Raw genomic sequence first — 24,059 nt, 5'->3', positions numbered from 1 at the left:
TGTACTTCTCCATGACCAGGAACTCCTTCCAAGAGCACAACTCTTCTTCTGTTAATGGAAGAAGCAGAAAGCACTATGTAAAAGTTCAGGATCCAACCCACTGACTATTGTGTAAACATGGCTGTGTTATTTCTTATTAATGACACTATACAGGACTGATATTGGCTCTTTCCCTCTCTATAAGAATAGTAACAAATATAGTATTGAGAGGACATAACATTCATTACTGGTCTCTTTTCCTCAATGAACCTCTGCAAATTGAAAGTTGAAAAGGTGTCTTGTAGGCTGAAAAGAAAACCACAGGACAAAGCAAAAGTGCAACTGCATAGGCATATGTAAAGCCCCTCTGTAAAATTGGTGATGAGATTATGAACTGCTCCTCTGTCATTACTGAGTCAGTAAAACCGTATGAAACCATATGCAACTATAATGACCAATCAGAAGTCTATAGAACCTGCCCCCTCTCCCATTCCAAAGTACATTTTTGCGAAACACAGAGCAGCAACTAGATTTCAAAGCCTGTGTATTTAACACCCAAGTGTGTTTACCTATCCAACAAAATTGCTAAAGAGAACATATTATATTCTTAGATAGAATGAATGCAAATGGCTTCTACTGAGTCCTGGTTCAAGTGAAGCCATATCAAGAGAGCTCATAGGCAACATGTTGCTTACAAGTTAAAAGTAGATCACACTGATCTATGAATACAATTCAGGAGGGCCCCAGCAGAAAGTTCAAAACACCCTAAAATTCTCCCCAGTGAGATACTAGGCAAATTATAACTAGGAATCAAAGGGAATCCCATTTAAAATGGTTCATTGTATTAAGCTATAATCCTAAGCAAACATTCAGAAATAAATTCAAATTTATATCAATGACTTACTTCAACATCAACATGTCTAAAATCAAGATACATATTTTATATTCAATTAATTGCTTTAATATTTAACCTACAAGACACTACATAGTATCAGAGGTGCCAGTACATTGCTACTTAAATTAATAAAAACTTGATAAGGTTTACAAATTCTATTGTTTACTAAAATATTTGACATGGACAAATCAAGAAATAGTAAGATTATCACCTCCACACACTGAATTTCCATCTCTTAATAATTACCTAGTGCAGATGAGATCTATTTCATCCATAGCATCAGGGGTCTTATTTTGATGGTCTGCTACAGGAGACTGTTAGTCCCAGAGAAGTACCAAGAGAGAATTGGGGAATATCACAAGAGCCTTAATAGTTCACACTTTCAGCTATCATCAGTTTAATGGAGTCCTATAATTTATAGTTCTCCAGCAACAAATCTTAAGTGGTCAACAGTTCTTTGCATACAGTAAAAATAAAAAAAATGAATACATGACTAAGTAAGTTAACTTGCGCATTTCCAAATATAACAATAGTTACAAATAAATTGGCAACCAAAAGGTGAATAGCATGTGTGTAAGTAAGCAATTAAAACTTATCCCAAGCTCTTACCTTTCACTAATTCCAAAATTTTAAAGGGGGCATAGTACATGACATTTGTCAATAAAATTTCTCTGCAAAAAAGGTGTGCATTTGCTGTCTTATGGAGCAACAATAGCACTGTAAGGTAGTATGTCTACCATTTGCCATGAGTCTACAGAAAGAGAACAAATCCTCATTAGACAAGCTGATGACGTCAGAGAGCAGTTATAGCACTATTAAAAGCAAAAGCTATTCCCAATTGCTTGCCCAGAAACCAAGAAGAAAAATGGGAGGAGTGAAACATTGTGGGATTATAAGGGCTCTGAGTAAGTTTTGCAAGAACATTTTATTTCCCCCCTACATCTCTGAAAGAAGTAGCTTGACAAGTGTATTGCTAATTAAAGCACCACCAGCATCCACATTCTGTTCCTCTATTAGTGCTGTTGTGATAAGGAGACAACACACAAAAGGGCACATTGCCTCTTTTGAATTTATTTTATTAAGATCCATGTATTATATAAAATAGAACAAGAAAACCAAACAAGTCTATAAAATCAAGTGAGCAGTCCAGATGACAAACCACAATAAGCTCTGCTTTTGTGGTTCAGCTTGATGTCAGTAGAATGCTGACATACTGATAGCTTCACACTTTATAGTTGCTGGGTGCATATATCTACAGAGAAAGCCGATATGTCTCCAAAGTACACCAAAGTAAGCTGATAAGAAAGATGGCTTTTTCAAGCCATGGCTGACCTTGACAAAAGGTTACAGTGATGCTCAATTGCAAAGATTACATCAGGCACCTTTGAAGAACCTCTGGGAAGAGCTTCACATCAAGCATTTTAGAGGACGGTTCAGAAAATACTGCAGTGTACCTGTGATATTGTCCCAAAGGGGAGCTTCTCTTTTTAAAATGTGAGTGCAACCATCACACCCACTCCAGAATAGAATGCCAATAAAGGTAAAAAGACAAGGGGATGTAATCCTCAAAATTAATGCTTTCAGTTGTTTGTTGGGCAATATGTACAGACACAACACAACCAATGGCCCTTTTCTTGTTTGTTCTATATAATCTAGACTGCACTTCCAGATTCTAGTGTCCTGGAATGCAGCAGTGGCTCACGTGCTCAGGAGCTAAATTATAACACTAGAGCTGTTTTAAGCCTTTTAACAAAAATGATCCATGCACAATGATATACTATTTTGTACTAATAATCTGAGCAGATTTGAGACTTGCTAGCTACCCTTCTATCAAATTGAGTAATACCACTAGAAAAGATGCCCATAGGTCAAGAGAAGAACATACTGCTTAACCGTGATGAAAAGGGTCAAATGCCACTCAGCACCTTAAAAAGCTCTCTAATGGAAAGACTGATAATTCTACCAAGGAGAAATTCACAAGGCACTGGATCCAGCACTGTGCTATAACACGGAGAAAAATTTAAGTGAATTATATGTAATCTCCAATCTCTATCATGGCCAGATATTGTGGTCTTTTCCAGCAACCCTGAACAAGCATATAGTTTGTCTCTTATGAAGGTTAACCGAAGTCATAGCATAGGTGCAGGGATGGCACGCACTCAACCCAAACAGACAGAATTTCACAGAATAGTGTTTTTATCCAAGGCAAAGTAGATTATCCCATAATACAATCGAAATATTAAGGGTGAAGTGGAAAGGAACTTTAAAAAAAGAGATAGTACACGCACAAGCTCTTATGTTTCCTTTTTTAAAAAATGCTGCAATAAACAGGTTTAATATCCTGTCTTTGGTACAATTTAGAATCAAAAAGGCGGCCAATGGGAAACTGCACATATGTATTGCCAATATGGAAGAGAAATACATTTGCAAATACAAGAAAATTAACCCAAATATTAATTAACAAGTAGTATTTGGAGTTCACGAAATGTGGATGAATGAAACTCACTTTTTACTACTTTATGTGAACTGTTGGTACGAATAAGGAAAGTTACTTTAACCAAGTTAGAAACTTGTTTTATTTCTACTTTAGAAGGAGAAGGGAAGTAAAAACATAACTGTTCTCCCATTTCCTCTCCACTGTACGTAAAGCCACATATATACATCCACACACATGCACACACCCCTTAATCTGCACTGGAAAAAAAAAATCTTTTTTCATCTTTTTAACCAAAAAGGTAGATCCTGGGAGTAAGTGCAAAATGCAAAAATCAACTGACAGGAAATGCTGAACAAGCAGCATAATTAAAATACAAAATATTTTATATTATTGAACTATTAAATGGGTAATGTTCACTGTTTCTGTAAAACTTTGGAACCACACAGCTGATTTCTTAAATCTAGTCCATGTCAACTTCCAGAACAATTAATGAATTAATTAGCTTCATTTTTTGATGCTTCATCAAAGTTTTCTACGAGATCTGGAAAAAAAGAAGAAATGTAATACAGTAATATTTAATAGCATTTTCAAAATATATTTTAAACAAAAAAAATGTTTATCTTTTTCTGGAAAACTACAGTATAGTGAATATAATTCCTACATTGTTATTTTTATCTCAAGTAGTAAAGCAAGCAAGCAAGAAAGTCCCCACTTATCTATTAGTGCTTGATATTTTAATTGTGGGTTGAGTGACTTAAAGCTGCACCAGAACAGCAATGGAACATTAATCCTCTTAGAACATTTCTGTTCCTGCCACTGGGCAATATGGTAGTTCCTAGACTGCAGCCTGTTGGGCCAGCCTGTGCATAGCTGTTAGGGGTGTGCAAGGTCCGGAGTCCCCCCCGGTCCGGCACGGGGGGACTGTTACTTTAAGCAGGGTGGTGGTGGTAGTACTTACCCCCCCCGCCGCTCTTCCCCCTCCGGCGCTGGTCCTTTTAAGCATCTTCTTGGGGCGGCAGAGTTTCTCCCTGCCGCCCCTGCCCCCGTCGTTGTTCCTTAAGGCTTCAAAGAGACTAGAGTTAGCGGCGCGCATGTGCCCTGCGCGGCGTGATTATTTGTGATGCTGGCGCGTGCATACACCATGTATGCGGCGTGCGCCAGCATCAGAGACAAGCGCGCGCGCCGCGCAGGGTGCATGTGCGCCGCTAGCTCTAGTCTCTTTGAAGCCTTAAGGAACAACGACGGGGGCAGGGGCGGCAGGGAGGAACTCTGCCGCCCCAAGAAGATGCTTAAAAGGACCAGCGCTGGAGGGGGAAGAGCGGTGGGGGAGGGGGTAAGTACTACCACCACTCCCGCTTAAAGCTACATGCCCCCGCCCATCCGAACCTCCGGACCGCCGAACTGGTCCGGAGGTCTGTAACAGTCTGCCTGGACCGAACCATGCACACTACTAATAGCTGTTAGACAAAACTGATCCGATTACATCAGTGTGACAATTTATATGAATTACAGAACACACTTCTACGTAACAATCAGCAAGTATACCCTATGTTTTGCCATTATTCATTTCTCAAGTGTTCACTAATGGTGATTATAATACTGAGAACTTTATATCTTATTTGCAAAATAATTCAGCTGTAGGTATATGTAAGGGTGTGAGTGAGAAAGACCCTTCTAAAAAGTTAAATGGCTCACAGTTGATCAACTGTTCACTCATGTATCCAGCAAATAAATAGAACCACTAAATTCTACTTCATACTTTAATTCTAGGGATGGGCTCGGACCTTGAAAAGGCCTCCGGACCGGTCCGGACCTGGGTGGATCGGATTGGGGGTGGGGGGCAGCTTTAAGAGCGGCGGGAGGGTTTACTTACCCCTCCCGCTGCTTTCTGCTGTGGCGCCGTAATTGCTAGAGTAATTGGGGCGGCAGGATACCTCCCTGCCGCCCCTTCCCCACTGCTGCTCTGCAAAAACTCCCAGTAATCCTTTGCGTGCGCGCACATTGTGCGTGCACTTCATGTCACTGACGTGCGCGCGCAAAGGATTACTGGGAGTTTTTGGAGAACAGCAGCGGGGAAGGGGCGGAAGGGAGGTATCCTGCCGCCCCAATTACTCTAGCAATTACGGCGCCACAGCGGAAAGTGGTGGGAGGGGTAAGTAAACCCTCCCGCCGCTCTTAAAGCTACCCCCCACCCCAGTGCCGGACTGCAGTGTGGCGGTTCCGTGCACACCCCTATTTAATTCTATAGCTTTCTTAGAATTCCTGCTCATTCTTAAAAGATTATTCTTAGAATCAACCATCTGAATTATAAACATCAGTTTTAAATACTGATTCTTAGCTAGAGTAACTGCTAGAAACTTCCATTTATTACTTCTGCCAGTTTTCTCCACAATGCTATAAAACAGCAACAAGAACATTGTAGCAGTAAGCAGAAAAACTACCAAGTGAGGCGAAACTGCAGGGTGAGCTGATGCACACGAACATCTGATCACAGAGTGCCTTTTCCATATAAATGCAATTTCAAGTAGCCTCCATTCTGTTTATGAGAAATGGGCCTTAGTCAATAGCTGGGGAGGGGAAGAAGTTTGAGCCCAAGTTCTTTCTTCCCATGATCTCACCTCAACCAAGAGAGGCCTCTGCAAGTCCAAGCTAATTTATTCTTGGAAGTCATGGGCACAGCAACTGGTGGGCAGCCCTCACAGAGATTGAATTGCAATTTGTGACTGCAACATGAAGTTATGCTCTCTAGGATGCACATTGTGTTTTCCAAAAGAAGCACCTTCCTTTAACATCTATGCTTAAACCATTAAGTGATATCTCTAAAGATACCATCACCATCCTCTCAGTCAAGTATGTATGTATAAAATGCTAAATTATTTTTAAGTGAAGCAAAAGAATCCTACCGGGAACATCGTCATCTTCTTCATCAATATCTTCTGATTTTGGTACTTTGCTATCCAACACTATAAAATAATTCCATATATTAATTATGGTATTTTAATAGAATTGGCTCAATAAGACAAGAATACACCATATTCACATTTATCATTTACAGTACATTTTTCATTCAAATAAATACACGTCTTTTCCTAAATATGTATCTTTTAAATCAAAACTGCTTTTTAGTAGAAAATAATGAAAGCTGACAGGGTGTTTTTTTTGTTCTATAAAGTATCAGAAGATAAAATAATGGTGACATTTCTGCATAATTCTAAGACAGTACAGAGGACTATTCAGTTTAATGGACCTATACCAGCATAAATGATAAATAAATGCCTTTGATTTTTGTAAAAAGCTGAACCACGACTTAGCTCTCAATAATGCAATCAGTGTGGCATGTAAGCTGATAGTGTTGGTTTGGGGAGACTTGGGCTCTAATCTCCATAGGAAGCTCCCTGAATGGCCTCAGGGGAATCACCATCTCTCACACTCCAAGTAGTGGTGTGCACAGACCGGTCCGGGGCCATACAAAAGGCCTCCGGACCAGTCCGGAATTCCAGCGGTGGTGGTGGGGGGAGAGTGTGTCTTTAAGGGGGGACGGTAGTACTTACCACCACCACCCCACCGCTCTTCCCCCTCCGGTGCTGGACTTTCCAAAAACTTTCTTGGGGTAGCAGAGTTCCTCCTCGCCGCCCCTGCCCCCATCATTGTCTTCAAAGTGTTAAAGTAGAAAGCGCTGGTGCCACGCATGCGCCCTTCACGGCGCATGCTCATCTCCACCACTGGCACGCGCGCGCCGCATATATGTGATGTATGTGGCACGCGCACGCCAGCGGCGTAAACAAGCACATGCGCGCCGTGAAGGGTGCATGCGTGGTGCCAGCTCTTTCTACTTTAACTCTTTGAAGACAACGACAGGGGCAGGGGCAGCAGGGAGGAACTCTGCCGCCGCAAGAACGTTTTTGGAAAGTCCAGTGCCGGAGGGGGAAGAGCGGCGGGGGGGTGTTAAGTACTACCGCTCCCCCCTTAAAGTCACACTCCCCCCCCCGTGCCGGACCACGACTCCAGGGTTCCGTGCACATCACTAACTCCAAGGTTGTTGTGAGGCAAAATGGGACAACCCTATGTTTGTCATCCTGAGCTTCTAGGAGGAAGTGTGGGATAAAATTGTGACAATTACCCTGATCAGACAATTGTTTTTAGTCAGGCTTGCAACTATTATACAATTCCAAATCAGACATCAGTACACAATACACCCCCAAATATCAATTTTCTTCCTCCACTACAAAATACAATTCATTTAAAATTCACTGAAGTTGTGTTTATCAATGCATATCTAAGCAATTTCTTTCAATGCATTTGCATGGATTTGCAGTTAGGATAAAACCAAATTGTTATATCAGTGAAACAACAGAACAAAAATATGTTGTGAGGTACCCATATTCTTCTTGTAAAATTAGTTAGCAGGTAATCAGTCACATTATTACAGCCTTCATTTTATAATGCCAGTTACTCTAACAAGTGGGGTCCTACAACAAAGTGTAATAGTATGTGCCCAGCCACCACCGGGAGTTAGTTGTGGATATACTATTCAGGGCTTCTGACAACCTGGAACAAGCAGCTTGTAACATTCTTTGGTGCTTACAGATCCTTTCCCCACCACCATCCTTTTGAAACTTATCTTGCCATGCAGTTAGTCCCAAACCAAGCAGTTTATTGCTATACAGTGGGGGTGGGGGACAGCAGGAAAGGAAATAAATGTCCTTTGCTCCTGAAACATCCCTGTATAGTATATGGATTCCCCTCAGTCCACACCTTCATGACACCTACTGTAAGTTGTTAGAGGAGCTTGAGCAAGCCAACCCTTTCTTTTCTCCTACCCCTCCATTCCCCCCCTCCTTCTTTTAATAATAAATACAAATAACAATGAACATTTTCAAATTCCATTGTCCTGGAAGCTCAGAGGTCTTTGTTGGGCAGTCTTATCATTTTGAACATTTTCCTTTTAACTTACAAACATATGCATATATGTACCTAAGGAGCCCCCCAGGTACACAGAAAGAATTAAAACAGTGTTCTTCATTGTAAGGCTCGAGGGACAGTGGCAGCCCCCATCAAGCCAACATGCAGCCCCTTGACTAATTGTTTATTGGGCCTGTGTGAAGCTTTGGTCGAAGCTGAATACTCCGCACAGTCCCCCTGACACCATGCAGAGGTGACCATTCCCACCGTGCAGTGATGTTTTCCCCACAGCAGGGGGGGGGCGGCTTTAAGGGAAATGGAACCCTCTTGAGCCCCTGAACCACCTTGGAAGACATGCACAGTGTGTGGGTAAATATAGACCTCGCCAGTGCTTTCCTCCTAGAGCTCTTGAGAGATGGCTCAGTCTCGCTTAAAGGGTCATCCCATCACAGGGAAAAGTGCTGTGCAGAGGTCAGCACAGTGGGAAATGGCTTTCACCAAAGCAGCCTCTGCGACAACACTATTTGGGGGAGGGGGGTGCCACTGTTTCACTTTCAAATCAACAGACACAGGACCACCCAAGTTCAACAGTAGAGGGAAATATGCTATTTGAAGATCTAGGGAAAATTTGTAATAGATAAACAATAAGCAAAGAACAGCTGTTTACTATATGTGAGTTGGCCACTACAGTTAATTATGAAATATGTGCTCCTGAGCAGGCACTGAAACAAAAAAAATCACACGTGCTTCATCATCCTCAGTGAATTGTTTTGGATGGGAATACTTACCTTGCCTTGGGAACTGTTCAGCTAACTTTCTGAGACTTGTTAAGCTGTCAGCACCCAGCTGGCTTAAGATGCCGGGTAGCATTTCTGTGATTGGTTTGGCTTCAGCATGACCAGTAATTGCAAAAGTGTTTGCAGAAAGCGAAGCCTGGACCTTGGGATTGTTGAAATGAATAACTGTTCCATCATCCTTTATCATATTCACCTGTTTAAACACAGATCTATTAACATTCATTCATCATAATTATCAGAAAGATAGAAGAACTGTAATTGTGGGCAAACATAACAAAAGCTACTGTATTTTTCGATGTAAATGCCGCAACAAATACGCGTTAAAAAGTTTTTCTAAGGCACCTGCGGTATTTACACTTATGCGGCGCTTATGTGGGGAGAAATGGGCAGAAGGAGGCACAGCAGCAGCACAGTAGAGCAAGAGGCTCAAATTGTCCAAGAGGGCCTTGAAACAACGGAGGCAGCGGAGGAGAAGCGGCAACAGTGCAGCTGGGCCTTCCGGGTTCCAGGTTTGCTTGCTCTCCCTCCCTTTCTTAATTTTCCATGGCCATTTGAGCTCTGTGTGGGAGCATTTTGGCCTCTCTCTTCCCCCAAAGGGGTTTGCTCAGGCAGGGGTGGCCAGGTTGGGCCCGTGGTGCTTTTACAAGCTGCATCCTAGCACAAACGGCCATATTTACTTGATTTACCAGTACGTGGCCATATTTGTGCTTGGCCATGCTGTGGTGTTTATGCCAATGCAGTGTTTTTGCCAGGAAATATGGTAATTAAATAATTGCACATACAATTAGCTGGCCCTGAAAATTTATATACCCTGCTGTTAACACTTATACATAAATATACATAATAATGCATCCCACCAAAGGTTTTCACACACAGAAGGGCATTTCTTCTCACATAAAGGTGGGATGAGATTTCTGTAGACTCCCTGCTTTTCATCATTAGTATCCTACAGCATGTATTATACTATTCTCATAAAGCTTCTGAGGTGCAAGATGGAGGGGGGTGGGTGGGAAAGTCTCTTTCCATGGACAGAGAACTGCTTGCCATTCTCTGGATTCAACTTATAAGAGGGAAGCGTAAGCTTTTGCAATGCAATTAGTATTCAGATTAATCTAACTAAATCCAGGTGATTTTATACTACAACGGGGGTTAAGATCCAAGCAAGAAGAACATCTCTCTCTTTCTCTCACACACACAAAATTTTAATCTACATGTTTTGAAAAACACCAAAATGAAACTGTCACACTTCAAAGCAAAGGTTTACACACATAAACAGGATAAACAATACAAATGCAAACCAGTTTAAAACCTGTTTAACCACCATCGCTCTTTTTTCTCCATTACAATGAATTCTGGGAACCAGTTATGTGAAAGCTTCTATAGAGCACATTAGTGCACAGCTCTCCTGCAGAAATAGGCCAAAGCACTTAGTACCAGTAGCAGCATTTCTATTTCCCCAAACATTAAAAGCAACTGCTTAACCTGCTCAGTGGAGGGAAGACCTCCATACTTCTCCCAAGGCATGGTCCTCAGGCACATTATGTAGCTTCATTGTGGAAGCCAAGCAACTCTGGGTTTGGATAGAAGACCACCTGCAAACTCTATGCACACCATCTTCAGTTCAACAGCTGAAGAGTGGGTTAAAATATCATTAAAATAAATAGAATTTCCAGAATCTAAGTCCTACATGAAGGGTTTTGTGCAAGAAGGTATTGGTTATTACTCTGTAATACTCCAGTTACTTTTGTGCATAATAAAATGTCTTTAGAAAAAGGAGTGTAAAGTAACTCAGAATACATATTTAATTTCAAAGGAACTCTTTTCCAAGTAAGTGTGGCTAGAAAACTTACTAGGAATTACTTAGACTTTACAAGTCAAAGGAGAAACACAAAAAGCAATAATGTCAATTCAAGCAACCAATAACAGTAAGTCACCTAAGGCAAAATCAGCTTTAAAAAAAAGAGATCAATTTTATATTGAGATATCAACAATAGAAGAATTATTTCTGAAGGCAAGCACCCAAAGGGATTGTGACAGACAGACAGACCAACAGACAGACCCCTTTGAAAAGCAGACCATAGGAGCGGTTCTTTAAAACAAAAATCCAAAGTCTGGCTGGTACTGCTAGCAGTACTGCTAGCAGTTATTTGGATCCTGGCCTCTGAAAGTAACCAAAAGAAATGAAAGGCCCAAACAAAAGAGGCTTGGATCTGAATTCAGTCCATAGTCCATATATTCCTCAATTCTTCCAGCTGACAATTCAGTTTTTATTCAAAACAGTAACTTACTATCTAGCTAAAAATCAATAGAGAGGGGGAAAAACACCTTTAAACAACTTACAGAATTTTGTTGTACTTCTTTACTATCACACACTGTTTTCAAACAAGAACTAAAAAACAAAATAATCTATGAAGAAAATGTAAAACCTAAGATGATGGAACCCCATCTAAACTGATGTAGAGCAGCAGGAAAACATTATTAAGAATAGCTCAATTTAAGAAGTAAATCAAAGTTCCAATATAAACACTTCAGGCCAGAATCCAGTGCACGTTTACTAAGTTGCAAGACCCACAACAAGCAATAGGATTTACTCCCAAGTAAATATACATAAGACCAGTCTGGTAGCAAACCCCTTGAAAACATGAGGTCTGCTGGATAATTGGATCAATCTAGTTCAGGATTTTATTTCCAGGAGGGGTCAGCCACATGTATCCAGGAAACCCTCAGAGAAGCTTAAGTATCAGGGATGGTAAATTCTACTTTCTCAGGGAGTCCAGCCTATAGATTGGGGCCTGGACCTATATTTTATGGGTGATCAGGTTCTATAATTTTTTAAAAAAATCAACGCTATCCAGCAATAAGGTTATGGGACATAACCTTATGGCTAACAGGTACCGTCAAGGAAGTCATAAAGGGGAAGAAGATTTCCTTCCGAAATTAGAAGGCCTGTCCAAATGAAGAGAACAGAAAGGAACACAAACTCCGGCAAAAGAAAAGCAAGGTGACAGTAAGGAAGGCAAAGAGAGAGTTTGAGGAACATTTAGCTAAAAGCATCAAGGGGAATAACAAAAACTTCTTTAAATACATCAGAAGCAAGAAACCTGCCAGGGAGGCGGTTGGACCATTAGACAACGAGGCAGTGAAAGGGGTTATTAAGGAGGATATGGAGGCTGCAGAGAAGCTAAATGAGTTCTTTGCATCCATCGTCAAGGCAGAGGATACTGAGCATATATCTGTTCCTTGACCAGGCTTTTTGGGGATGGAGGCTAAAGAACTGAGTCAGATAGAAGTGACTAGGGATGATGTTCTAAACTGTCTGGAAAAACTGAAAACTAACAAATCGCCAGGGCAGGGGCGATCTGGGAAACAACAGGCCGGTTAGCTTAACTTCCATTCCAGGCAAATTGATGGAAAGCATCCTCAAGGATAAAATTGTAAAGCACACAGAAGAATAGGCCCTGCTGGGAGTGAACCAGCATGGCTTTCGCAAAGGTAAATCTTGCCTCACCAACCTTTTGGACTTCTTTGAGATCCAGTTGACACAGTATACCTGGACTTCCAAAAAGCTTTTGACAAAGTTCCTCATCAAAGACTCCTGAGGAAATTTAGCTGGCATGGGATAAGGGGACAGGTACATGTGTGGATTGCTAACTGGTTAAAAAACAGGAAACAGAGGGTAGGTATAAATGGAGTTTTCACAATGGAGGGAAGTAAGAAGTGGGGTCCCCCAGGGATCTGTACTGGGACTGGTGCTTTTTAATTTATTCATAAATGATCTAGAAGAAGGGGCAAGCAGCGAGGTGGCCAAATTTGCAAACTCTTTCGGGTAGTGATATCCAAAACTGATTGTGAGGAGCTCCAAAAGGATTTCTCCAAACTGGGGGAGTGGGCAACAAAACAGCAAATGCGGTTCAATGTTGGCAAGTGTAAAGTGATGCACATTGGGATGAAAAACCCCAACTTCAAGTATACACTGATGGGATCTGAGCTGTCGGGTGACTGACCAGGAGAGGGATCTTGGGGTTGTGGTGGACAGCTCATTGAAAGTGTCAACTCAATATGCGGCAGCTGTGAAAACGGTCAATTCCATGCTAGGGATCATTAGGAAGGGGATTGAAAATAAAATGGCTAATATTATAATGCTCTTATACAAAACTATGGTGCGGCCACACCTGGAGTACTGCGTACAATTCTGGTCACCACATCTAAAAAAGGACATTGTAGAACTGGAAAAGGTGCAGAAGAGCGAAACCAAGATGATCAGTGGTCTAGAGCACCTTTCTTATGAGGCAAGGCTACAACACCGGGGGCTTTTTAGTTTAGAAAAAAAGATGACTGCAGGGAGACATGATAGATGTCTATAAAATCATGCATGGTGTGGAGAAAGTGGACAGAGAGAAAGTTTTCTCCCTCTCCCATAACACTAGAACCAGGGGTCATCCCATGAAATTGACTGCTAGGAAATCTAGGACAAACAAACGGAAGTACTTTTTCACACAACGCATAATCAATTTGTGGAATTCTCTGCCACAAGATGTGGTGCCAGCCAACAACCTGGATGGCTTTAAGAGGGGTTTAGATAACTTCATGGATGAGAGGTCTATCATCGGCTACTAGTTAAGAGGGCTAAAGGCTACCTCCAGTCTCAAAGGCAGGATGCCTCTGAGTACCAGTTGCAGGGGAGTAACAGCAGGCGAGAGGGCATGTCCTCAACTCCTGCCTGTGGCTTCCAGCCGCATCTGGTGGGCCACTGTGCGAAACAGGATGCTGGACTAGATGGGCCTTGGGCCTGATCCAGCAGGGCTGTTCTTATGGCATGTGCCTTCAAACATTCTAGATGTTCTTTAAAAAAAGTTTTTAAATTGGTTTTTTTTGTTCCGACAAATAAATACTACATTAGAGAGTAGAATGTCTTTCTCTCTCAGAATTGAAAACAACATTTTTTTCTTACATGTGAAACTATCAAACTTTGAACCACACCTTTTAAAAACATTTGGTATGGTAGGATTGCTGGGGGGGGGGTGGTTAGCAGGGGCTGAGCTAGCCTGGACTAGAAGCCACTATTTGGCCATCCTTGCTCTATGTTTAGAATGAAATAATTTCTGTGATTAATTGAAGAACAAAGCATTCAGATAGAACAGGAAACATTTTATACTGATGTACCTCTTCAATGCCAGCAATATTATTGACTGCCAACTTTTTGAGTGAACTCTGAAGTTTTTTATCATCAGCTGTTGCTGTTCTGTGGACTACCTTCTTCTTTCTACGAGCTGTACCCTGAGAGACACATAATATGAGAAAAAGAAGTAAGTATAGCTTCTTAAGATGAATGAAAATGTATCACATCAACTTATTAAAGACAGAGACTTGAGTGTCTAAGACTAAGTTATTGTAAAATGAGGTTTTGTAGACAAGAACCTATTTCGACATTTTTTAACAGATCAAACTCGGATGAAGAAAAGGCAGAACCTGACATTGCAAGTAACCACACTTGCTGTCACTACTGACAATTGCTTTTAATGATGACAGGTTCCATGTAGGGAAGAGGAGGCAGAGTGCATGATCATATGCCAAAAGTGGTGGTATTCCTCAGGCCTCAATGTACTTCCTGTTTCAAGGACCGTGGACTCTGCCAGCTCCATTTCTCCTGCCTTTCCTTTAAGCACTCACAAGTTGCCAGCAACAGCTGCCTGGGCAGCACCAAGACATAGTGGTACAGTTCTTTAGATGTCATAGGGAAATATATAGCAATTACCATGCAGTATTATCCGTCTTTGTGGTAAAATCTGCTGTTCTTTGAGCATGGTGTTTGGAACAAGACAGCTCAATAATGACAATATCTGAATCAATTTCCTCCTAAAACAATGTTGCCAGTTTTGTGTCTACATCAGGCAAATGCATGTTATAATGAATGTGAGCATCAGAATGGGCAGCAGCCGGAGAAAAGTGCAATGCTCACAAAATCCTTGAGTACAGAAGATGTCACTTTACACATGCAAAAAATTATATCCTTCTATTCATACCTTTCCACCTATTCGGACCTGAGCTTGAAGTTTGGCCAACTTTTCCTGATTCATCTTGCTTTATCTGGAAAAATAAATACACTGAATAATATAAATCATTGTCTTTTATGGTTTCAAAATACCAAGTGTATGGGCTCTAATGCACATGGACACAAGCAACCAACTAAAATGACTGCATTACAGCCTTTCCCATTCCTAAAGCCAGCTTTGGGTGGGGTGGGTTTGGAAACACTGAAAATACGTTGCCTTTCCTCCTCTTCCTGACCTAATAGCCCCTTGAATGCCTTCAGGCACACAAAAAGAGAATCAGTGTTTAACCCTGCCCCAATCTATATTATAATGACAGGTTTTGCTTCCACAACATTGTCTCTGACTGCATCATGGGAATGAGCACTCACTCAGACAGGAGAAAGTAAAGGAATGCAATCAGGGATATTTTGAGGTGGGAACCAGTGATCTCTCTAATTTTTTCCATCAATGTGCAGAATGAGTTTTGTTCTGGGTGGCAGTACCAAGGCATTGTGTGTGCATGTGCATTCAGAGTGGGGCTTTCCTGATTCAACTTGAGCGGAATCTACAATTAACTGAGCAGACACTAAAAAAAACTTTGTGTGCATATGCACATGCACACGCCTTAGAGGGGACACTGAAATGGGGAACCAAATCTGATTCCTGAGCCAGCAATCCCAGTGTTTGTAATAAAAAAAGGCTTTACTTTCAACTAGGTTTCAAACTCAAGCCTGTTTATTTTGTCTCAGAAAACATAACAGGAATTAGTGTGAACTGAGCCAGTCCCCAGCTGCACAGCTCGAGTTCTTATCTGAATACTTAGGTAGCATTTCTCAGTCATACTAGAGTATTATGGAATGGAGTGTAGCTTAGCTTCTAAACACACTTAAATACAAGTAAAAGCACATTATGCACAGAGATTCTATACATGTTTATTGTATAGATTAAGGAAATGTGAACACATACAGACACTGGGAAGCCAATAGCTGAATCAGCTTACCCAGTGCATGTATTGGGGTGAAAATATATCATCATTTTGCCCATTATTTTTTATTTATTTATTTATTTATTTATACCTTTTATATCCCGCTCTTCCTCCAAGGAGCCCAGAGCGGTGTACTACATACTTAAGTTTCTTCTCACAACAACCCTGTGAGGTAGGTTAGGCTGAGAGAGAAGTGACTGGCCCAGAGTCACCCAGCAAATATCATGGCTGAATGGGGATTTGAACTCGGGTCTCCACGGACCTAGTCCAGCACTCTAACTGCTACACCACACTGGCTCATTACACAACATACATAAATATGTTATCTTTTACAAAACTAAATCATGAATTCAGCCGTATGTTTAATCCACTGAAAGCCTATGGATCCAAATATGTCTAGGACTGGTGCAATAAAGTGTTAAGGAATATTAGACACACATTAAGCCAAACAACCAAATAAAATATTTTGGGTTTATTTACAATTATATTGCACATAATTTAAGGTGCATATTTAAGTAAAAGGTGCAACTAGGATGTGATTTTTTATTATCTAAAACTGTCACATTAACTAGATTATTTTACAAGAAAGAATTGCCAGATTAATCACCAGCTTAATTATTTGCAGAACTGGAACATTTGTAGGTAGAATATGACAACCAATTGTACATTTGACTAGGAAGCAAAACAACGGTTTTCCTTTATAAAGGTCTCACAAGCAACCACAATTGCTTTACCAAAAACCCAACAAAGAAACCCCTTTCACATACATCTGAGGAGTCCCAATCATTCAATGCTGAAGCTACAAAGAAGCTCATATTGTGAAGGAGGAAAAGACATAATAGGAATGTTATTTATTTCAGTCTTGAAAAACAGAGCTCTTGGTGCCTCAACCTATGAGAGATAAGTTATTATTTGTATTCTGCCCTTCCTACAAGGAGCTTGGGGCTGTGTACACAATTTTATCCTGACAACCACCTTTATGGCTCAGTGGGAACTTGAGCCAGCATCTCCTTGGGCCAACACCCTAACCTCTACACCACCCTGGCTAGCAACAGAAGAATGTTCAGAAGAAAGAGAAAAAGATTACAATAACAACCAACAGTCAGACCTGGGAAACAAGGTAATACAGCTCTACAGGAGGAAAACTTCTAGGAGGATGAGATCTACTTTCCAGTCCAAGTCAGACTTTGAGACGCAGAGGATGTTAGTCAAGTTGTCATGAAGAGAGAGACTTAGATTAGTCAACCCTGGAAGGAGAACAAATATATTCCTAAGTAAGTGGAACACCGCTTATTTCAGAAAACTGCAACTTCATTGACCCTAGTTCTATTAGATAAGCTGGGTTCCATAAGCCCTGAACAGGGAAGAATGTTAACAAAGAAAGTATTCTAAGCTTGTAGTGTGAAAACCTATACTTAATATAAAGGAACATAGGAAGCTGCCATATACTGAGTCAGACCATTGGTCCATCTAGCTCAGTATTGTCTACACAGACTGGCAGTGGCTTCTCCCAGGTTGCAGACAGGAATCTCTCTCAGCCCTATCTTGGAGAAGCCAGGAAGGGAACTTGGAACCTCCTGCTCTTCCTAGAGCAGCTCCATCCCCTGAGGAGAATATCTTACAGTGTTCACACATAAAGTCTCCCGTTCATATGCAACCAGGGCAGACCCTGCTTAGCTAAGGGAACAAGTCATGCTTGCTACCACAAAACCAGTTCTCCTCTCCTCAGAACCAATGCTTGGAAGAGGGAACAAAAACCAAGCTACCCAAAATTAAAATGTTTATCCCTAGATATGGAGGATTCTATGCATAGGTGGGCAGAGCAGTCTACATCCTGGGTGAAAGGGCTCCCTATCAGCAATCCCTAAGGACGGGGAGAGTGGAATCTCCTGGGAACAGGGCCCTGTTTCCCAGGGCCGCCTGTGAGGTACCCCAGGAGTTTTACGGAAGTTCCCTCAGTAGCCAGCCCTTGGGTAGGGAAGGCAGTCTCCAGGATTATCTCCCTTTTGCAGGGGGGGGAATGAGGTGCGAACTAGGAAACGGGGGTCTCGGTGCTGAAGGGAGAGACACTCCCCTGCCTGGAGTTCGAGGTGCACCTTAAAGGCAGAAGCCTCTGCTCTGGGAAAAGGGTGGAGTTAGCGTAGAACCAGAGGACCCTTCACTGGTCTCGCACTGCTGAAGGAAGCCTTAGAGGTGAATCCCCCCGGTCTGCTGGCCCGAGAGAGAAAGAGATAGCACGGCGAGCGGACCCCAATTCTGGGCAACCCGTACGACGAGTACAAACAGGGCTTGCCGTAGGCGGCTAGTAGTTGCCAGGCCCACTCTTCTCTTCTGCCCACCCCCTTCCGCAGCCCCTCCCACCGCCGCTGCAGCAGCTCCGCGCGGGAGAAAGAATCGCGCGTTTGATCTGCGGTGTCATGAAGGGCACAAGGGCAGCAGGGGCTCGGGCAGGAAGTTTTCACCTCAGTCCGACGAGCCCTCCAAAGGTAACACGCGGCAAGAACAAGATGGCGGATAGGTGGGGGGAAGGGGCCCAGAGAAAGGAGGCATCGGACCACGGGATCATTGCCCCGCCCCTCTCACCCGATTGGAAGAAAATACGACTCGTTTGCATAGCACGGGCGGTAGTAGCCGCCCTTCTCTTTTCTTTCTGTTTCCTTCCCAGACAATGAAAACACAAGGTTCCATATCCAGTGCAGTGCTCTGCAGCGTACATCTGCGGGAAAAGGGGAAATAATGCATCTGAAGCAATGCATCTTGGGCGTTGTGGTTTTCTTTACGAAACGAGCAAACGGGGGGATACTAACTTGCGGTGGAAGATTATTAACCCGTTTGTAGAGTATTATAGAAAAGGGGTTTTGTCGCTTTTGTTCTCTAGTTCTGCTTTGCACATTATAGCTAACCTGCGTGGTTCAAAATAAATTTGAAAATTAACCTCCCAATGTTAGGTTTTCAGGAATAACTAACTTTATCTCTTTCACCCTTCAGTCTCTATAAGTCTGCAATTCTATCCACGCTTACTTAGGAGAAAACTCAACCGCCCAGAATCTTGGGTTTTGAGCGGTATACAAATATGTTAAATAAACAAACAGAGACTTGCTTCCGAGTAAACATGAGTAGGATCGGGCTACAAGAAGTGACTCAGCGCAACAGTTCTTACCTATGAATAAGTTTTACTGAGCTCGGGGAGACATTGCATAAGATTACAATGCATTTTACAGGACAGGTTCCCTATTAACGGTTTTAATAATTGTACTTTTCAACGTTTGTAGCTTTACATAACATCTTGGTTGCAAGTTGTTCCTCGTGAGCCATCAACAGAGCTTGCGGAGTTTGCTCTGTAAAATGCACAAGAGATGAACTTAGATGACATTTTTCCTAATGCAACATAGAAAACTGCATCTTTTCAAGCTGGATCTGGAAATAATTGAAAACTGAAATTACCATTACTCAGTGTGGAGAAGAAAATAAACTTGAAGCAGATTTCTAATCCAGATCGTACAAGCACTATTGTCTTTTTAATTCACCCCGGACTTAAATCTAGGAAGCACCTCCCACATCCGTTCGATAGCATCACTTCCTCCCAAGCAAGAAATCCGATTTAGATTATTCGGATATTGCTTAGAAGTCTGCTGTGGAACGTTTACCGGGCTGAAGCTCGCCTGGCATCATGAATGTTCAGCTAGCGGCGCTATCCACTTTCTTCCTTTTCTTCCTTTGCCAATTGCTTGTCACAGTTTCTGCTGGAGAAGGCGTCGGAAAGGGTCAGAGATCAATTTCTTATCTCCGTTTCTTTCTTTCTTTTTGTCTCTGTTTGTTTTGTGCTTTAATGCTTGCTGGGCGGGTTCGCGGGGAGAGATGTCCATATGTAGGATTGGAGCACCCACAAACTATTTTAAGCTTTTTGATTGCATGATTGCAATTACAGTTGTTGTAGTAGTTTTAAGTTTTTCTCCTTATTAGTTTCTGAAAAACCTGAGTTCTGACTTCACATAATCCCCATCCTCCCTCCTTCCAATATAAAATATTTGTCAAAGTGCTAGTTACAAATCCCTAAACGGCTTAGGCCCTGGGTATTTAAGAGAGCGTCTTCTTCACTACTAGCCCCACCGTAGGGGGGGTCTTTGAGGTCACTCGAGGAGGTCCATTGAGGTCACTTGAGGAGGTCCATCTCCAGTTGCCGCCAACTCATTTGGTGGCTACACAGAGACCGCCTTTTCGGTTGCTGCCCCAGGATTGTGGAATGCACTCCCTACTAAGATACGAGCCTCCTCATTCATCTCTGGCAATTTTTAAAAAACTTCTGAAAACACATCTCTTCAACCAAGCTTTCTCAGCTTTTTAAAACTTGTTTTTAAATTGTTCTGGCTATTTAATTGTTGTTTTCATGATGTTTTAATTGTTAATTGATTTTAATGGTGTTTTAATGTAAACTGCCCTGAGCCTTTTGGAAGGGAGGTATTAAAATTTTAATAATAAAAATAAATAAATAAATAAAGATGCAGGGTGTCTTAGGTCAGACAATAAAACTAGTACACAGCAAAATCAAAAGATGGATTAAAAACTAATAATTGATATTACGCAAAGGATTGGTTAGTTCAACAAAATAGGCCAGTTCTCCACAGTCAGTCTTGTATATGAATATTTATGTGGCATTCAGGCCATTGGACAGTGCCACAGAAAATGGACTGTGGTTGCAGTTAAAAACTGCTTTTCTACATGTGTGGTGTGTAAAAATAAATCATACTTCTGTATAAACCACTTTGAAAACTGTTGAAAAGTGGTATATAAATATTTGTAGTTGTATAAGTGTATAGAGATAACTTGTATACACACATAAGGTGAGGCACAATATTATGATAAAATAGCCAATACCATTTAAATGCAATTATCCTAAGTTCAATTAAAAATAAACACATGAGCAAAACTTAAACATGAAGCCTCTGTAAGCCCCTGATGCCTAATATGCTGCAATAATATTGTCTAAAGCAGTGTTGGAATAGTCAGAACATCTTCAGTGGGATTTCAAGGGTACAGTGCTGATAGGATGGCTGAATTGCAAATTATGGCTACACTTTTCAAATCGCTGGTCCCAGATTAACTTCTTTGGACTCCATGTGGTCATTCAAGATGTATAGAAGAAGGTTGTCTATACTATTGTTACCATTCTATCGTTGCTTGTGAGCCTACATAGGAAACATTATTTTTAACTCTAGTGATACATATTTTAAATTATTTAACTTGTGTCTACTTTTTCTTTACAAGGTTTTGGAGATCATATTCATTGGAGGACACTAGAAGATGGGAAAAAGGAGGCAGAAGCCAGGTATGTTGCACAATAATAGCTGCAAGCTTTCTTGGTTGCGAATTGTTATCAGTGAGATGATTTGTTTCCAAGTAAACATGATTAGGATTATACAGTTCATAATATTGACCTCACTGTTAAACAGTATTCTGCATTAATCATATAAGCAAATGGATTGTATATGAAAACAGATTTTGACCTAACAAAATAAACTTGTTTGGTGTTGTGAAATGCACCTGCTGAATTTCGGCATCTAGTAGTCAGTTATGAGAGATACAGCCCAATTTTAATGAAATTATTTTTTAGTCAATTCTAGTAATCTCAGTGGAGTTTACAGTCCAATCATGTGCAAGTTAGGTGTGTGTCTAAGCATACTGATTTCATTGGCATGCATAATTCTACATAGCTCCAGATTGCATATTCCTTAACAAGTATGTTTTAGAATTGCAGCCATATTCCTAAAGGTGAGGAACATAAAAAGTTCATAATAATGTGACCTCCTGTCTTGTACAGGACTATATTCTGAACTTTAGTGGAACTGGGAGCATGAAAAAAGTCATTTTTTCCTATCCGTAGGATTGGAGTAGAACCTAGGAAGCTGCCTTATACCAAGTCAGACCATTGGTCCATCTAGCTCAGTATTGTCTACACAGACTGGCAGCAGCTTCTCCAAGGTTTGCAAGCAGGAGTCTCTCTTACCCTTATATTGGAGATGCCAGGGAGGGAACTTGCAACCTTCTGCATGCATGTTATAATGCTCTTCATTTCAATGATATTCTTTTTAATTTGTGGATGGTAGTGGTGTGTTTTTGAAGGAAAAATCCACGACAGTCCTGTGCACAAGATTCTGTTGTAGACTGTGAGCCCCTCATACACCATCTTATAACTTCTGGTAAAGGCAGCAGTGTTTCCTCTAACAGGGATTCCCAGATGTTGACTACAACTCCCAGAATCCCCAGCTGCAGTGGCTTTTGCTTGGGGGTTCTGAGAATTGTAGTCAACAACATCTGGGAATCTCTGTTAGAGGGAACACTGGAAGGCAGTTGTTAGTTCCAACTTTTAGTTTGTCATCTGAGGATGGATCTGTGTTGGCACATTTCAAATGATGTGTGAGGTTTAGATCTGCAAGACCAAGGAGTGTGTAGATATGCTATATTTGGAGGTGGACTGCATGCATATTATTTAAGTAAGGTGAAGTTTGTCACTACTGTAGCCTAGTACTCAAGTTTTTTGAAGTCGCAATTGCAGCATTTGTGTCTGCTATAGAGCAAAAACACTGTTGAGTGCCAATGGGGAACAAGTAGAGCTTTGTGCAGTTAATGCCTATACATTGCATGGGATTCTATCACACTTAAATACTGTTGGAGATAAAGTACCTTGTGAGATAGAGAACTCCATTAAAGGATTAAGAATTTAGGATGACCTGAGTAAGTAATGAGGTAATGGTCATAGGTAATATCTATTTGAGTATGTATTTAACTGGAATGGCAGTGGTGGAGTACTGGTAGTTTGGCTAAGCACGGGAGTAGTTACGCAGTATGTAGGACTGCCAATTTTTAATTGGCTCTGATCCTGTATGACCCACAGAAATTAAGCAGATGAAGCTTTCCCTATTGTGTTCTCTCCATGCCAAGAAAAACTTCAGCTGCTAACTCGATATGTGTTGTGCTGCTGTTAAACACACAGGAGCAGAACTATTTTAAAAATAATAAAAGGTGGCAGTGGGGTTCTTGTGACAGTGTCTGTGATGTGCTACAAGGCAGTTGGGCGCAGGCATAAACAGTGGTGTAATCACAAATTGAGAAGTGCAGGCATTTGGCATGACTATCCCCATAGCCGCACACACCCCAGCAGCCCTGTCTCCTACATGTATGATATGCAATAATTTGGCGGAGGGGTGGTGGTGGTTCTGCTACAAGGATAGTTGATTTCCTTGATTACTCTCCCAGAACAACAACAACCTTGGCTTGCAAAGCCTCTGGGTCAATGGATCTCTTTTCTTTAGCAATAAGGTAGAGGGAATGAGCAGGATTGCTCTACTTTCTGAGAGGGTCTGTTGGAGGATGTGCGCACACACACACACACACACACACACACCCCACACTGCATACTTGGGTATCTTAGTTCATCTCCCCAGCTTTGCAGTAATTTCCCAGGCTCAGTGGAGCATTCCTTTGCTTTGCCCCAGCATAGCTCCACATTTAGGGAGGTAGTTACACAGCTGTGTGTGTGTTGCACTAAAAGGGGGATGAACTGGTCTGAGGGGGGAAATAAGAAAGCAAGAACAAACCTCAGATTTCTTCTGCAATCCTAACCTGGGGAGTAAATGCTATTGAACTCTCTGGAACATGCTTCTGAATAAACATGCATAGACTCCATGTGCATAGCTCAATCCTTTGCATACTTACCTAAGAATCAGTCCTGTTGAAATCTGAGTAAAAATGCAGGCCTTTGAGATTCGCACGCAGAGACCCACCCACCCCTGGCTTCAAACCAAGGAGGTAGTGAGAAGAAATGGGGATTTGCTACCAGTGGGTGTCTTGAAATTGGGGATGGTCAGGATCAGTGTTCCCTGTAATGGATTTGGCTATAATTCCCATAATCCCATCTATAATTACCTTTGGCTGGGGATGATGGGAGCTCTAGTCAACGATATCTGCAAATCCCTTTACAGGGAACACTGGGCAAGATGATCAGCTGTTTGCAAGATGGCTAGTACAGTACAGA

At 41.6% G+C, this 24,059-nt stretch overlaps 2 protein-coding genes across 6 annotated transcripts in view; one reads left to right on the top strand and one right to left on the bottom strand.

Moving 5' to 3' along the window:
• Positions 1-799: 799 nt before the first annotated feature.
• Positions 800-18,727, bottom strand: BTF3L4 (basic transcription factor 3 like 4). 5 transcript variants are annotated; one of them, XM_053249985.1, is made up of 7 exons: positions 18,611-18,727; positions 17,136-17,274; positions 15,034-15,097; positions 14,174-14,287; positions 9,002-9,203; positions 6,215-6,274; positions 800-3,852 (listed from the first exon to the last, which is right to left on the bottom strand). In XM_053249985.1, exons 3-7 carry the CDS (start codon positions 15,085-15,087, stop codon positions 3,806-3,808), a joined length of 477 nt encoding a protein of 158 aa, XP_053105960.1. In that variant the 5' UTR covers positions 15,088-15,097; positions 17,136-17,274; positions 18,611-18,727; the 3' UTR covers positions 800-3,805. The 5 variants fall into 5 exon arrangements, with proteins under 5 accessions (XP_053105960.1, XP_053105959.1, XP_053105958.1 ...); XM_053249984.1 differs by having other exon boundaries at positions 18,490-18,625; XM_053249983.1 differs by lacking the exon at positions 18,611-18,727 and adding an exon at positions 18,124-18,305.
• An 857-nt stretch (positions 18,728-19,584) lies between these two features.
• TXNDC12 (thioredoxin domain containing 12) overlaps positions 19,585-24,059 on the top strand; it is a 16,259-nt gene continuing 11,784 nt past the window's right edge. The window contains exons 1-2 of the mRNA XM_053249982.1: positions 19,585-19,791; positions 21,293-21,353. Coding sequence (XP_053105957.1) covers positions 19,698-19,791; positions 21,293-21,353 — 155 coding nt within the window. The 5' untranslated portion in view covers positions 19,585-19,697. The remainder of the gene's footprint in view (positions 19,792-21,292; positions 21,354-24,059) is intronic.

This window comes from Hemicordylus capensis, chromosome 4 (genome assembly GCF_027244095.1).
Source record: "Hemicordylus capensis ecotype Gifberg chromosome 4, rHemCap1.1.pri, whole genome shotgun sequence".
Lineage (NCBI taxonomy): Eukaryota > Metazoa > Chordata > Lepidosauria > Squamata > Cordylidae > Hemicordylus > Hemicordylus capensis.
This window is presented reverse-complemented; position numbering and strand designations above follow the sequence as displayed.

Coding starts and splice junctions, on each gene's coding strand:
- BTF3L4 (XM_053249985.1), bottom strand. CDS start 15,087: ATGAATCAGGAAAAGTTGGCCAAACTTCAAGCTCAGGTCCGAATAGGT. Junction 14,288..15,033: donor AGGTCCGAATAGGTGGAAAG/GTATGAATAGAA, acceptor TGTGTCTCTCAG/GGTACAGCTCGTAGAAAGAA. Junction 6,275..9,001: donor TGAACAGTTCCCAAGGCAAG/GTAAGTATTCCC, acceptor ATTATTTTATAG/TGTTGGATAGCAAAGTACCA.